The following is a 15013-nucleotide window of genomic DNA, read 5'->3' as shown; positions in this document are numbered from 1 at the left end:
CCAGACCAGTTTGTGTTGACAGAAAGGCTACCATAACTCAGATAACCACTCTGTACAATTTTAGTGAACAGAATATCATCTCAGAATGCACAACACTTTGAACCTTGAGGTGGAGGCAGCAGAAGAAGACTATGACAGGCACATTATTAGGACCATAGTGTACCAAATAAAGAGCTCAGAGACTGTATATTCACTTTTGAAATTTCCATGACTTTTCCAGGCCTGGGGATTACATTACATTGTAAAATTCCCTGATATTTATAGGTTTTGTTAGGTGTTCCTAATAAAGTGCTCAGTGAGTGTAGCTTAAACAGACAATTAAAAGGTAACATCTAACTTTTTGAGGACTTTTGGTCAGCTAACTATAGGTTTGTTTTACTATTTGTGCCGGTGCTACACTTGTCTTTTTGCCACCACTTCCGACTGTAACGTAGACAGTGAGGTTGCTAAAGTATTGGTCTATACTCTGTTAAAATGGGTGGACATGGCATAAAGCCAGCCAATCAGTCAGCGCTTTTCATTTTTCTATACAAAATGCATCAGACAGTCAGTAAACACTGGGAATGCTGTCTGAGGTTGAGACTCCTTACACACTTATACAATTGAAATGTACTGACCACAAGGTGGTGCCAGCTGGATGAACTAAGAAATTAGCATTCAAATATTTTGATTGTCCCAGTGGATGTGCTTCTTGCCTTTTACCCCATTTTTGATCAAATAGGTTGTAAATTATGGAGAAACTGTAACATCATGCTTGCAATTCAAGAATCTCTCTCCATCTGAACACAAATCCAAGCACCCCAGACCACCATACACTACACACACCCAGTGTGAATGCTCTTGTGGTGAGAAGCTAACCACGAGTATTTTAAACAGTGGTCCAGCCAAAGACAAATCTCCAAAAAGATCCATCCATCCTACACTGGGTACATTCCAGGGCTGCTATAACAGGAAAAGAGTCTTTCGTAGTGAGGCTTCCTTGAGCGAAAAACACTAATGTGTAGTTATGCGCCTTTAAACCTTAAATGGAAGCAGATGTGGGACAGGAATGAAAGTAATCAAATGACAAAAAGCAAATGAGGAGGTTGTGCTGGCTTCGCACAGGCTGCACAGCTGAGAGTGATTAGTGTTAGCTCAAGTGCTAGTATTATCAGATTGGAACGGCTGTAGAGTTGGTTGCTCAGAGGCCAAAAAAAGTGAGAGGACGAGAGAGAGAGATTGCTGAAAAGAGCAGGAACTATAACTGTTTGAATCAGTTCAGTCTTTTCTGTAAAATATCTTTGTAGGCACTCTCCAATGGGTTTCAGCTTAAATTCCTCAGATAAAATACAAACACATGCTCCGGTTACTGGATGACCCACCATAAAGAGGTCACAGTTTGTGTTCATCTCAGCACTAACACATTAACACTCTATTTTACACATGTAAACATGAGTCATACAGTGTTATCTCCACCCTAACACTTGAAGCAAGTGCATGAGTGGTTGCAGCGTGAAGCATTTACATGTTTCCATTGATCATTGTAGTGTTGGGTTCGGGTCCAACTTAGTCGAGTCCAAGTCAAGTCTTATTTTTTTTTCTCCCCTTTTCTGACCAATTTGGAATGCTCAATTCCCAATGCACTCTAAATCTTATCACGTGGCTTGTTGAGCGCGTTACCGCGGAGATGTAGCATGAGTGGAGGCCCACGACATTCTCCATGGCATTCATGCATAACTCAACCACAGGTTATAGCGACCACGAGGAGGTTAACCCATGTGACTCTACCCTCCCTAGCAACCGGGCCAATTGGTTGCTTAGGAGAAGCGGCTGAGTCACTGAGCATGCACTGGATTCGAAGTCGCGACTCCAGGGGTGGTAGTCAGCATCAATTAAGTCAGAGTCTTTAAACAATCGAGTCCGAGTTGAGTCCAAAAGGGGCCGAGTCAGACTCAAGAACGAATCCATAACAGAGTCCAAGTCAAGTCTGAATAAATCTGTTCATGAATCTGAATTAAAATTGTAACCATAAACTTAACATTTATATTTTAAGCTTATTTTAAACTTCACAACTAAGAAAAACAGTATAATAATATAAATGTAACAAAAACACCTCTGTTGCATTTCATAAATACATTTTATGATTAATATCCTGCTGAACAGACTTCAAAGTGGTTTCAGCATATGCTTTAGGTGTATGAAGACAAAACTGTCCTTCAACACAATTCTTATTGTGTTCTGTTCACATTTCAATTATTTGTTGCTTGTTCCCCTCCACTCAAACATAGATTAAAGAAAGTGAAAGCTGTGTTAATCATTACAACCAAGGTTATTGAGGTTCACATTTTTATTTCTACCTCATTTTCAATTTGCCAATTCAATTTAATTTAGTTTTATTTAAAATGATCTCTATTTAAAGAAATAATAGTCTATACTGAGATTTCTTTCTGAATCTTTTACTCTCTATCTGCCGACTGATTTGGGAAAATACAGTATGTCCAAATTAGTCAACACGGTAGTAATTAGCACTCGCTGAGAAGTTATGTCTCACGATTTGACTGCAAACGCTACATCTGAAAACACTAGAAAAGCCCACTGATTATATTAGGGCCATGTCATCACTGACATGATTTTAAAGTTAATTTGCGGGAAACCCCACACTGCAGCAGCTGTCACAGATGATAAAAAATAAAAGAATAATTGATATTTGCTTGAGCGGCAGCCGCGCTGGTCTGTAATCAGTCTTAAATCTTTAAATATCAACCAAAGAAATTTCATTGAGCTCTTCTTTAACTGCAAAAACATTGAGTCATACATTTCTCAGAATTGTTTTCAAATGTGTCAGAGATATAGGCTAATAAAAGACGGGCATGAATTAACCAATGGTCTACAATAAAAATAAAATAAAATAAACATTTAAAATAAAAATGTCGTAACCAACTAAATTCATCTCGTAACATGAAGTTTAGCTACATACACAAACTCTGTCATCGAATAATACATTTATTTTATAGGCTATTATTAAATTATAAAAAAACATTTCACTGCCCAAAAATCGTCTCGGGTTATGACTATAACCCTTGTTCCCTGAGAAGGAGCGAGACACTGCGTCGTTAAGCGACTCTTTGAGAAGCAGCTCCTTAGCGTGCGCCTCTGAATTATGAATGAAACTATTCCAATCTTGATTGGTGTTGCGTCATGGCGTAACATGTGGCGGCATAACGGATGCATAAAAGTGGCGCCGGTACACATACACATTAGCCTAGCGATGAAGCAAGCCGCTCTCAGGCCTTGAGGGCGTGGCAGGGCGGCGCAGTGTCTCGTTCCCTTCTCAGGGAACAAGGGTTATAGTCATAACCGAGGCGTTCCCTTCGAGGAACTTCGCACTGCGTCGTTAAGCGACTCTTTGGGGAACGAATGCCCACTAGGCCACGCACGCGAAAAAAGGCCTGCCCTAGGGTGAAACTGAACTCAGGCACTCAGCTAGGGCGAGAGCACACGTCGCCAGGCGTACTAGGGAGGTGCAGACTGTAAAACCTGATGAAAGTGTCGTGGGGTAGCCCAACCGGCTGCCTCACAGATCTCCTGGAGGGTACTCCCGATAAGAGAGCCCTAGAGGGCGCCATGCCTCTAGTTGAATGAGCCCTCACGGCCAAAGGTGAAGGCAAATTGCGCACCTTGTAGGCGAGATAATAGCCTGAACAATCCAATTACTAATGGTTTGTTTCGAGGCAGGGAGCCCCTTCTTAGGTGACCCAAAACACACTAACAGTTGGTCCGACCTCCTCCAAGAAGAGGACCTCTCAAGGTTAAACACTCAAATATCTGACAGGGCAGAGCAAATGGAGCCTCTCTTCTTCTGCCGACACATGAGGTGGAGGATAAAAAGCCTGCAGGACCGTGGGCCGTGCCGTGTTAGAGCGGCACCTTAGGCACATAGCCAGGTCTCGGGTGTAAAATGGCTTTAACTCCGCCAGGGGCAAACTCAAGCAAGCTGGCGTCACTGCCAGGGCTTGAAGATCACCCACCCTCTTTAGAGAGGTAATAGCTAAGAGAAAAGCCATCTTGAGCGTCAGGTCCTTGGGCGAAGCCGACTGAAGGGGTTCGAAGGGGGCCAGGGATAACCCTTCGAGAACCACCGCCAGGTCCCAGGCAGGAACCCTGGACCTGGTTGTCGGTCTCATCCTCCATGTACCATGGAGAAAGCGAATGACCAGCTGGTGCCTCCCCAGAGGCCCATCACTCAGTGGTGCATGGAGCGCCGAAATGGTAGCCACGTACACCTTAAGTGTGGAAGGGGAGAGACCACAGAGAAGCGATCTTGAAGAAACTCCAGAACTGAAGCCACCGGGCAGTTAACTGGATCTAATTCATGTTCTCTACACCAAGTGGAGAACACATTCCACTTGAGGCCATATAATCTCCTAGTAGGCGGAGCCCTAGAGCCAAGTATGGTTTCAACCACCCCAGCTGATAGACCAGCATTTAGGTACTGAACCCCTCAGGGGCCAGACCCACAGTTTCCACAGCTCTGGGCGAGGGTGGAAGACTGTGCCCCCGCCTGAGACAACAGATCCCTCCTCAGAGGAATCTGCCATGGCGGAGCTATCAGGAGTGAAATTATGTCTGAGAACCATACTCGGGCGGCCACATGGGGGCAACCAGAAGTAGACTGATGCCCTCTTGGCGGACCCTTTCCAGGACTCCGGGAGCAGAGCGTCGGGGAAATGCGTGCAGGCTGAAGCCTCGGCCAAGCCTGTACCATGGCGTCCAACCCCAGTGGGGCTGGATGTGAGAGGAGAACCAAAGTGGACAGTGGGGCGTCTCTCGAGGCGAATAGATCCACTTCTGATGGTCCAAATTTGTCCCATATCAACTTCACCACCTCTGGATGAAGTCTCCATTCCCGGGCCTCAGCCCCTGCCTCGACAGGATGTCTGCTCCCTGATTCTGAACCCCGGAATATACATGCTCTGATAGACAGTATTTTCCCTTGGGACCAAAGAATTATCTGATCGCCAGTCTGCACAGAGGCGCGATCTGAGTCCTCCTTGTCGGTTCAGATAAGCTACCACTGATGTATTGTCCGAGCGTGCTAGGACATGGTAACCTTTGATGTCTGGAAGGAAGCTCCTCAGAGCCCTGAACACAGCCAACATCTCTAGACAGTTTATGTGCCAAGAATGATGATGGTCCTGCCACAGACCCCTGGCAAAAGCGGCCGTCCATGACCGGCGCCCCAGCCAGTGAGGGAGGCGTCTGTCGAAGCGGTTTTCGGCGACATGGCGCTCCCAACACTAGCCCTAGGGACAGGAACCAAGGTTTCTTCCACATTAGCAGAGAGCGAAGGCATCTGCGGCGTTACTCTGATTATCTGAAATGGATTCCCCTTGGGGAAAACACCTTGGCTTTCAGCCACCACTGGAGGGGCCTCATGTGCAGAAGGCCCAAAGGTATCAAGTTGGATGCCGCTGCCATGAGGCCCAGCAGTCTTTGAAACTGCTTTACAGTGATGGCCTGGCCTAGTTTTAACCGGACACCATCGCCAGAGCGGACTCGATACGTGCAGGAGACATGCGTGCCTGCATCGTAACCGAGTCCCACACAACACCAGAAGCGTTGTGCACTGGGATGGTTGTAACACACTCTTTTGTGTTGAGTCTCAATGCCAAACTTGAATATGGCCAGGGCGACATCTCGATGCCGAACCGCCATTTCTCGAGACTGGGCCAGAATGAGCCAGTCATCGATAAAATTCAGTATCGCGGATGCCCTGAAGTCTCAGAGGAGCAGGAGCTGCATCCATACATTTGGTGAATGTGCGGGGAGAGAGTGCTAGGCGAGCGGAAGAACCCGATATTGGTAAGCTTAGCCCCAGCGAACCTCAGGAACCTCCTGTGACATGGAAGGATGGGTACATGAAAATAGGCGTCTTTTAGATCTATCGTGACAAACCAGTCCTCGGATCTGATCTGACTCACGATGACAGGAATGGTAAGCATTTTGAACCTGAACCTCCTCAAAGGCGGTTCAAAACTCTGAGATCTAAAATCGGCCTCAACCCCCATCCTTTTTTTTTTTTTTATATGCAGGACCCATGCAGATATGTTGGGAAGATGATTCCATGCCTCTACAAAATCTACTACGGGAACCAGCCTCTCGAGGCTGGTCTCGAGTGTTTTCGAGCACTGTTCTCGACTTCCTGAAGCGAGATACCGGCAGGATTTAGTCGATACAGTCCTTGTGACCACAATTGATGTGTGTTTTTTATTTTTTGGCCTTGAGCGGCGCGGTGTGCGTTAAGCTGGAAATTGATGTGGCCCGAGCGTCAGAGGCGGCGGGAACCGACACCGATTTCCTGAGAACTCCAGGCTCGCGAGCAACCTCGGTTGCTCTGCAGCGAGAGAGACAGCCCTCCGAGGTTCTACCACCTCGGTAGGACCTCTTTCGAAGCTTCCACTAAGGGAACCAGCCTCTCGAGGCTGGTCTCGGGTGTTTTTCAAGCACTGTTCTCGACTTCCTGAAGCGAAAGACCGGCAGGATTTAGTCGATCACGGTTTCTGTGACCACCATTGATGCTTGTTTTTTTTTTTGTTTTTTTTTACACGAGCGGCGCGGTGTGCGTTAAGCTGGAAATGATGTGGCCCGAGCGTCAGAGGCGGCGGGAACCGACACCGATTTCCTGAGGACTCCGCTCGAGAGCAACCTCGGTTGCTCTGCAGCGAGAGACAACCCTCGAGGTTCTACCACCTCGGTAGGACCTCTTTCGAAGCTTCCACTAAGGGAACCAGCCTCTCGAGGCTGGTCTTGGGTGTTTTTCAAGCACTGTTCTCGACTTCCTGAAGCGAAAGACCGGCAGGATTTAGTCGATCACGGTTTCTGTGACCACCATTGATGCTTGTTTTTTATTTTTTGACCCGAGCGGCGCGGTGTGCGTTCAGCTGGAAATGATGTGGCCCGGCGTCAGAGGCGGCGGGAACCGACACCGATTTCCTGAGGACTCCGCCCGCGAGCAACCTCGGTTGCTCTGCAGCGAGGGACAGCCCTCCGAGGTTCTACCACCTCGGTAGGACCTCTTTCCTGAAGCTTCAACTAAGGGAACCAGCCTCTCGAGGCTGGTCTCGAGTGTTTTTCGAGCAGTGTTCCCGACTTCCTGAAGCGGGAAACCGGCAGGATTTAGTCGATCACGGTTCTTGTGACCACAATTGATGCTTGTTGTTTTTATTTTATTTTTATATATTTTTTATTTTTTGACACGAGCGTTAAGCTGTGCGTTAAGCTGGAAATTGATGTGGCCCGGCGTCAGAGGCGGCGGAAACCAACACCGATTGTGTGCGGCCATGTAAGCCCTACTTATTAAAGCAGATGTATCTCTGCAGGGCTTACTAGGCAGCGCCGAGGTTTTAACCCATATACCGTGCCCCAAAACATCGTCTGTAATCAAACACTGGGGCTGGAGATACGGGACGAATCGCGGTTTACCCCGATCTCGTTTTAGATATCTTTGTGGAGATCGGAGAAAAGCGGCAAACCCGGCGCTGAGTTTGTGATCTGTGCCGCAGGAAACGCACGTCTAATTTTCAACTTGCGTTCCCTGCTCATTTTGTGGCCAGCTGATATTCAGTCTGGCCACGGCACGCGTCACAACCTCAATCAGCTCCTCATAAGCTTGGCCAAAAACTGGCGTGCTTGGCTCACGGTCGTCCACATCGATGCTGAGCATATCCACTTCCTCGGAAGCAGTGAGCTCAAGCAAGGGGACCTGATCATGGGCAGAAGAAGCCGCGACGCGGGCTTCTGCACCACTCACAGTAGGCTCGGGATCCTCAAACGAAGAATGAGAACGTGCCGCAGCAGTCTCATTCTCATCTGCAAAATCCGCTGCGAACCCCGCGATTTCAATCGCCGCGCTGCCTCAACAGACGCGGGACCAAAACCGTGGGGAACGCGAGCCTGACCGTGCTCATCGAAGCACGCCAACCAGGAGCGCAGCACTCTCATGGGTAGTGCTTCACAACTTTCACAGGCAGATCCCTCGAGAGCTGCCTGTGCGTGCTATGCTCCCAAACAGTTCACACATAAAGCGTGCGTGTCCCTACCCGTAATGAAACGAGGGCAGGGGTGCACGCACTTCTTGAACTGTTCGGTGGCCATAATATTTTTAAATCAGACAAACAACACCAAATAAGACAAACAATTTCAACATAGAGCGCTTGCTGAAGAGCGAAAGCTGATGTGTATGTGTACCGGCGTCACTTTTATGCATCCGGTTATGCCGTCACATGTTACGTCATGACGCAACACCAATCAAGATTGGAATAGTTTCATTCATAATTCAGAGGCGCACGCTAAGGAGCGTTCCCCAAAGAGTCGTTTTCAACGACGCAGTGCGAGTTCCCTCGGAAGGGAACCTAATATTTCATTGTGCATGGTTGAATGTTGTGAATGGTGGACAAATGCTGTAAAATAATGTTTTTAAGTAGCTCGTCAATGCTTTGAAAATTAATCAATAATAAATAGGTGCTGTTTATCTTTTTAGAGTTGCTGTCTACTTTAGCAATACTGACTATTTAAAAATGTATACAGTTAATTCATAGAGATATTTTGGACCAGTTCAAGCTGACAACACTGAGTGGACCACAAGAGACTACAGAAGCCTGCATGTGTAAATACATTACAACTAAAAAGAATTGTATGCATTTTTATTTCGATATGCTGTATTTAGTAACTGTGAGAGAAATGATGTGGGTGACTTGACTCAATAAAGTATTTGATTTTAAGTTTATAACCACGATGAAACCGCATTGCGAGCACCGTCTTGGCTGCACAAATGCTACACATAATTTTACCAGTTGTCAGGTCCCGTGTCATGTGAAACTACCTTGTTTAGTTTCTATTACATTAGATCCATACCCGTCTTTATGTTTTCGTCGTGCCAGCCACCTCGGTGGTCAATGTCATACAGTAGTCTCTGTAGTAACATTCATGCGTATTGTTTGAATGATGAGTGTGCCTGTGCACAGTCCAAGTCAAGTCCGAGTAAAAAAATGCATCCATCATTGCTCACTATGCATGATAACTCGTTTATGTTTGATAACTTGCATCAAGAACTTTAATTAAGAACGTAGACTCAAAATTCCATCACACTGTGGGTGTAACCTTTGCTATGGCAATGAATGCTAAAACCCAGAGGGACAGGCAAAACCCAAAACTCATGACACATACTGTATTTTGATGAAAACACTCTTCCACAGATGTGAGTGCACAAATTTTTCCTTTACAAAAAGGCTGCATTTATTAACATTAGTTAATGCATTAGTTATCATAAACTAACAATGAACAATAAATTGTTTACAGCATTTATTAATCTTTGTTGATGTTAGTTTAAAAATACAATTGTTCATTGTTAGTTCTTGTTAGTTCATTGTGCATTAAATAACGTTAACATATACAACTTTTGATTTAAACAAATCTATAAGTTTATGTTGAAATTAACATTAACCAAGATTATGAAATGCTGTTTAAATATTGATCACTGTTAATTTATGTTAAATGGTTAAATGTAGCAAATGGAACCTTGGTGTAAAGTGTTGCCGATATTTCAATTATTATACTGTTACTATATGTAATTTCTTATGAGTTGCTAACATTTTTGTTAAAGTTACTGTGTGAGTCTGTTATACTCAGGTGTGTGCTCTATAATTATTTGTATAATGTGACATTTGAAGTGGTCCCCACTAGTTAAAAAGGCTCATAAACCTCCAAAACATGTTTTGCTTTAAATCTATTGTTATTAATTAAGTTTCTGTGAGAGTTGGGTAATATAGTAAAACAAACATGTATGTGTGTGCATGTTGAGGTTGTCTTTAACTTCCAAGTGACATCACTTTGAGTTACTGCCCACTACTTCCCTCCAACTGCTTTAACAGTGGTCCTTTCTTGTATTTTCCAGTAGAGAATGTGGGCAGTCCACTATTAGTGCAGCTCTTCCAGGAAATATTAGAAAGCAGGTAATGTAACATGAAACCAGGTGTCAAATCCACAAAAAGGTATTTGTATCTGCTCTATTTGGTGTAAAGTTTGTAAAAGTCTTGCCTATAGTTTCTATTAACACATTAATGAGGAACTGTTATAGTATTGTTATATCAGATCCAGAGCATGTGAGCGAAGCGGAGCGGTGTGACACTCCGCTCAATAAACCAGTCCACTCCATGCGAGTGCGCTCCACGCAAACGCTTACGGCCCAAGCACTCAAGTCCCGCTCACACTCACCGGTAAAAAGGAAGTTCCCTAAAATTCCACTATGACATGAAATGTCTCTGTAGTATACAAGCACGTACATGTGGGTGGCTACAGTGGCCCGAGCAACTGCCCCTTATATGGGCTGAGGTACCCCGCTGGGTGAAATATAGGCTAGGCTGTAGGCCGACATTTATTATAATATCAAATGCTTAGTAACATACACATCTAAAATGATGTGATTGCATTGTGTTTTAGTATAGAAAATATATTTTCTATACGTTTATTTTGTACTGGTTTACAACTGCTGTTAGATAATCTGGTCTACCAGACCTTTGTTTTCATTTGTAATCATATAGGCCTATTTTTTACTATTACAGTATGTTTGACTGGTCATTGGGCAAAAAAGAAAAGACAAGAATAAAGAGTTCAGCTTTGTGTCTTAAATGATTTATAATGGTAAGAAGTATAAATCCCATTAGAGGTGTTTTACAACAGCTTTTTGACAGAGGCTACACAAGAAATTAGATAAGAGTGAGCAAAATAGATGATGCATAAAAAAGCAAAGATAGGTCCTTGCGAGTGCAAAAGAGGGGGGAAGGCGGACATTGTACCAGAAGAGAGTCCAATACAGAAAGAGAAAAACTGAGCAAATGAGCAAGAGAGAAATAGCTTTTACAGACAGCAGACATACCCCCAGTACTTCAGACAGGACAGCAATATTTTGTAAACAGTCTACACCACTTTTACTGCACATGAACACACCAGACCTATGAACAGACTCTCTCTATCTCTCTTTGTATGTGTGGCTTTTTAAAGCATCAACTGATCATTATTTCACTACCACTTAAAAAAAAAAAAATCTTCGTGATAAATAAAATGTAACAGATAAACAAAATAAAAGCAGTGGCCCTCTTGCCTACTGTACACACCATCAAGGGCTTGTATTCTCCTTTTCGTCAAGGTACTTGTCTGAGCACTCCCCATTTGTGGCTTATATGGAAGGCAGTCGTTTAATGCTCATTTGATGCACACAGAGACACATTTGGAGACTGTTATAATCAAATATGGAGCAGGAGAGCATCTCAATTTCACAGGTAAAAAATAAATAAATATGCAATTTGATGTCAGTAAACCTAAACAGTTACATTTACCTTGTAAAAGTACAATGATTCTAGTTGTTAAAAGCAAATGTTTCCAAATAGTGTTCTCACGCATCAAACCAACAACTCTTAAACTGCTGCCCATTACGGTATATGGGCTGCCTTGTGAACATGCAGAACGATTCACAGGTAGAAAGTTCTTAAAAGTCTTCTGATTGGTTAAATAAAGAATCTGACAAGCTGGTCATATGGATTACTTTTATGCTGACCTATGTGATTTTTGGAGCATCAATATTTTGGCACCCAAAAGAGCTGAGAAATTCTTCACAGTCATACACATTAATTGTGGCATAAGAGTGAGTATATTATAAGAGACTATTCATTTGTGGGTGAACTATTCCTTAAATGGCATCTATTTTAGTGATATCTGACAGGTAATATGGGCCTTTTCTGCATGTAATTTGATAAAAAATTAATTAATAACTGCACCTCTAACTCCAATGTTTGGTTGCACTTGGCAGAGCTCATGTGTTAATTAACAAACAGGCTAATACACTCACTGAGAACTTTATAAGGAACACCTGTACATATACATATTCATTCAATTATCTGATCAGCCAATCGCGCGGCAGCAGTACAATGTATAAAATCATGCAGATACGGGTCCGGAGCTTCAGTTAATGTTCACATCAACCAACAGTATGGGGAGAATCTAAGTGATTTAGACCATGGCATGATTGTTATTGTCAGGCAGGCTGGTTTGAGTAACTACTGATCTCCTGGGATTTTCACACACAACAGTCTCTAGAGTTTACTCAGAATGGTGTCAAAAACAAAAAACATCCAGTGAGCGGCAGTTCTGCAGACGGAAACACCATCTTGATGAGAGAGGTCAACGGGGAATGGCCAGACTGGTTTGAGCTGACAGAAAGGCTACGGTAACTCAGATAACCACTCTGTACAATTGTAGTGACCACAATAGCATCTCAGAATGCAAAACACTTTGAACCTTGAGGCGAATGGGCTACAACAGCAGAAGACCATGTCAAGCTCTTTATTAGGACCATAGGGTTCCATAGGGACCAAGTGAGTGTATATGTAAAATTGTCACTGTATTGTACAAGCACTGTAGTTTCATTCTCAAAACATGTTGACTTCCAACTTACAAAATATTGAAATTTTAAATTCAGTCCAGTTTAGTTATGGCTAATAAAAGCGGAGGGTAAATATTTTTAACACCTTTATATTATTTTTATTCATAAAATGGGGCCAGTGCCCAGATTGAAAAAAATTACAGTTAAAATGTAAATGATTTAAGTCAAGTTGTTGGGGGAAATCACTATATGAACATCTGAGCAGCCTTTTCTTCCTCTGAACTTTGATCTTTGATAACACCAAAGACATGAAATCAAGGAACTATTGCTTTTTTAACACTTGTTTAAGCCTTGCAATAATGCTTGAGCTGAGAGAAAAACAATGAGTAAAAATAAATGCATAAATAACTGTAAATGTCATGGAAGTGGTGTATCGGCTGAAGAGGACAAGATTTTTTTTCCAAGCAATTGACAGTTTCAACTATGAACATGCATTACTGCCGCAATACCCTACAGTATCCTACAATTCGTTCAGGATCCATAATTTCATATAGGTTCAAACAATGCGAAAACGGAGTTACCAGCATTTAATGCATCCTATGACCAGACTAGTCATTCATAAGTGTTTTGCCATTTGAATGGAAAACAGAATAATACATTCATTGCAAATGAAATACATAACGATTATAGCTATAACTACTACTGAGGCAAACGATGAAAATGAGTGTTTCAGGCTCTTGGCATAACGCCGTGAGGGCCAAGGTGAGGTGTGACCTGCGCAGGTCTCCCTCTCTCTCTTCCTTCAGAAAATCTGACACACAAACACAGAAACACACTCTAGCTGCTAATGTGCGTAATATTCGGCGCATGTGATGGTGTGTCTGGCACCTACGGTATTGACTAACCGTTATACTCTGCGCGAGCTAAGGTGACACTGCTATCGTTATATACTTTCACTGACCGAAATTGACCACATTTCAAGCCACTGAAACCACAATGTTTTTGTAAATACAGGATAATGAAAATAGAAAATGAGTTCCTTTTAAAACGTGCATGGCAATTATTTGCTACTTCTATAACTGAACACATTTTATAGTAAAACATGAGAGCATCTCATGTTTTACAGAGCACCCGGAATGCCCTCACGACTATTCAAGGGGAATCCCGATGGTGAAAGTGGGTTATTGCCGTCAGGATGTTGATGGCTGAACGTTTAATGGACCGTGTCTCGCGTCTGCACTCTCGCGAACCCACAAACCTTTCCGAGATATCCCAAGCGCCAGACCCTTTACATATGCTGCTACTGGTCTATACCAAAACCCCTCAAACATATTACTGTTACATACTTGAGTAAAATCAGTCTAATTTCAGATGTCATACACCCTGTTGTCATAATTTGCATCCCTTCCATCCGGTAAACGGATGATGCGGTATTCTCAAAATCTCCACATTAAACCCCTTCCCCTTATTTCAACTCACCTCGTTATTTCGAAACTGCAGCCTTTCCTGAGTAGTAGGGCTCTCTTTCGCATAATCCCCGCTTTCTCTCGACCCAGGTACATGTTAATATCCGAATTCATGATGTCCTCACTGCACAAGTGGAGACAGAGGCAGCGCGAGCGCTGACGATAATGATGCGGATCTGGCGAATGGCGAAACGGGAGAGAGCGCGCACAAAGAATGTTCTACGGTGGGTCCTCCTGCACGGGAAAAGCAAAAAATTAGCCCCACAATTTAAGTGGATAAAACGTGCACGCGGCTGCGGGAGGTCTTCTCAAACTATTCCGAAAGGCTCCTTTGGATCAGAAGTGCACATAAATGCAGAAAGTCGTCGGTTTTCCAGATAATCTCCAGGTCTTGAACCTTAAAGATCGGTAATAGCATACACTGCTCAAGCCATAGAGTCTGCGGGGTCCTAACGTCTATCCATGAAAAACAGTGGAAAAGACACGATTTTTTTTGGGCGGCGACTCTCTCAAATGAATGACCCTCACAAGCTGTCATTTCCCCCTTCCCTGCTGAGATCATAATAATTATTGAGAAGGCACTGCTTTCATACTTCCATAACTTCCATAAACCACATACTGATAAATCACACTTCTGATGCCACTTTATTTCCAATGCAAAAGGTGCTAAAGAAAACCAGCTGAGAAACCACAAGAGGACTCATCAAGACTGTTTAACTTGATGCCAACATGATCCCCTTGGTGTGTATTTGTGTTCCAGTAATTCATGGAGTGTTACTGGAAGAATTGTCTGAGCATGACTCATGTTTGTCTAATGGCAGCAAGAATTATGCTGAGGTCATTTTTGAGTTGCTTTTAAGATGTACAGTGTTTTTTAATTGGGTGACAGGACATATTCAGCTCAACATGCATCATGAGCACATTTGATGAGATGAGCATTTCTGTAACAGGGTTCAATGATGCGCAAGAAGGAGGCAAGTACCGGTAGAACCGCCAACATAACTTCAACATGCCTCATGAGCACATTTGATTAGATTAACGTTTCTGTAACGGGGTTCACAGATGGGCAAGGAGGAGGCGGAAACTAGAACAGTCAACATAACTTCAACATGCATCATAAGCACATTTTATT

The 15013-nt window shown here is 43.6% G+C and overlaps 1 protein-coding gene across 3 annotated transcripts in view; it reads right to left on the bottom strand.

The window, feature by feature from the left end:
- garnl3 (GTPase activating Rap/RanGAP domain like 3) overlaps positions 1 to 14305 on the bottom strand; it is a 119221-nt gene extending 104916 nt beyond the window's left edge. For all 3 annotated transcript variants that reach the window (XM_052111254.1, XM_052111264.1, XM_052111272.1), the window contains exon 1: positions 13895 to 14305. In XM_052111254.1, the coding sequence (XP_051967214.1) occupies positions 13895 to 13995 (101 nt within the window). In that variant the 5' untranslated portion in view covers positions 13996 to 14305. The remainder of the gene's footprint in view (positions 1 to 13894) is intronic.
- Positions 14306 to 15013: the final 708 nt, after the last annotated feature.

The sequence above is a fragment of the Xyrauchen texanus genome, chromosome 3, assembly GCF_025860055.1.
Source record: "Xyrauchen texanus isolate HMW12.3.18 chromosome 3, RBS_HiC_50CHRs, whole genome shotgun sequence".
Taxonomy (NCBI): Eukaryota; Metazoa; Chordata; class Actinopteri; order Cypriniformes; family Catostomidae; genus Xyrauchen; species Xyrauchen texanus.
This window is presented reverse-complemented; position numbering and strand designations above follow the sequence as displayed.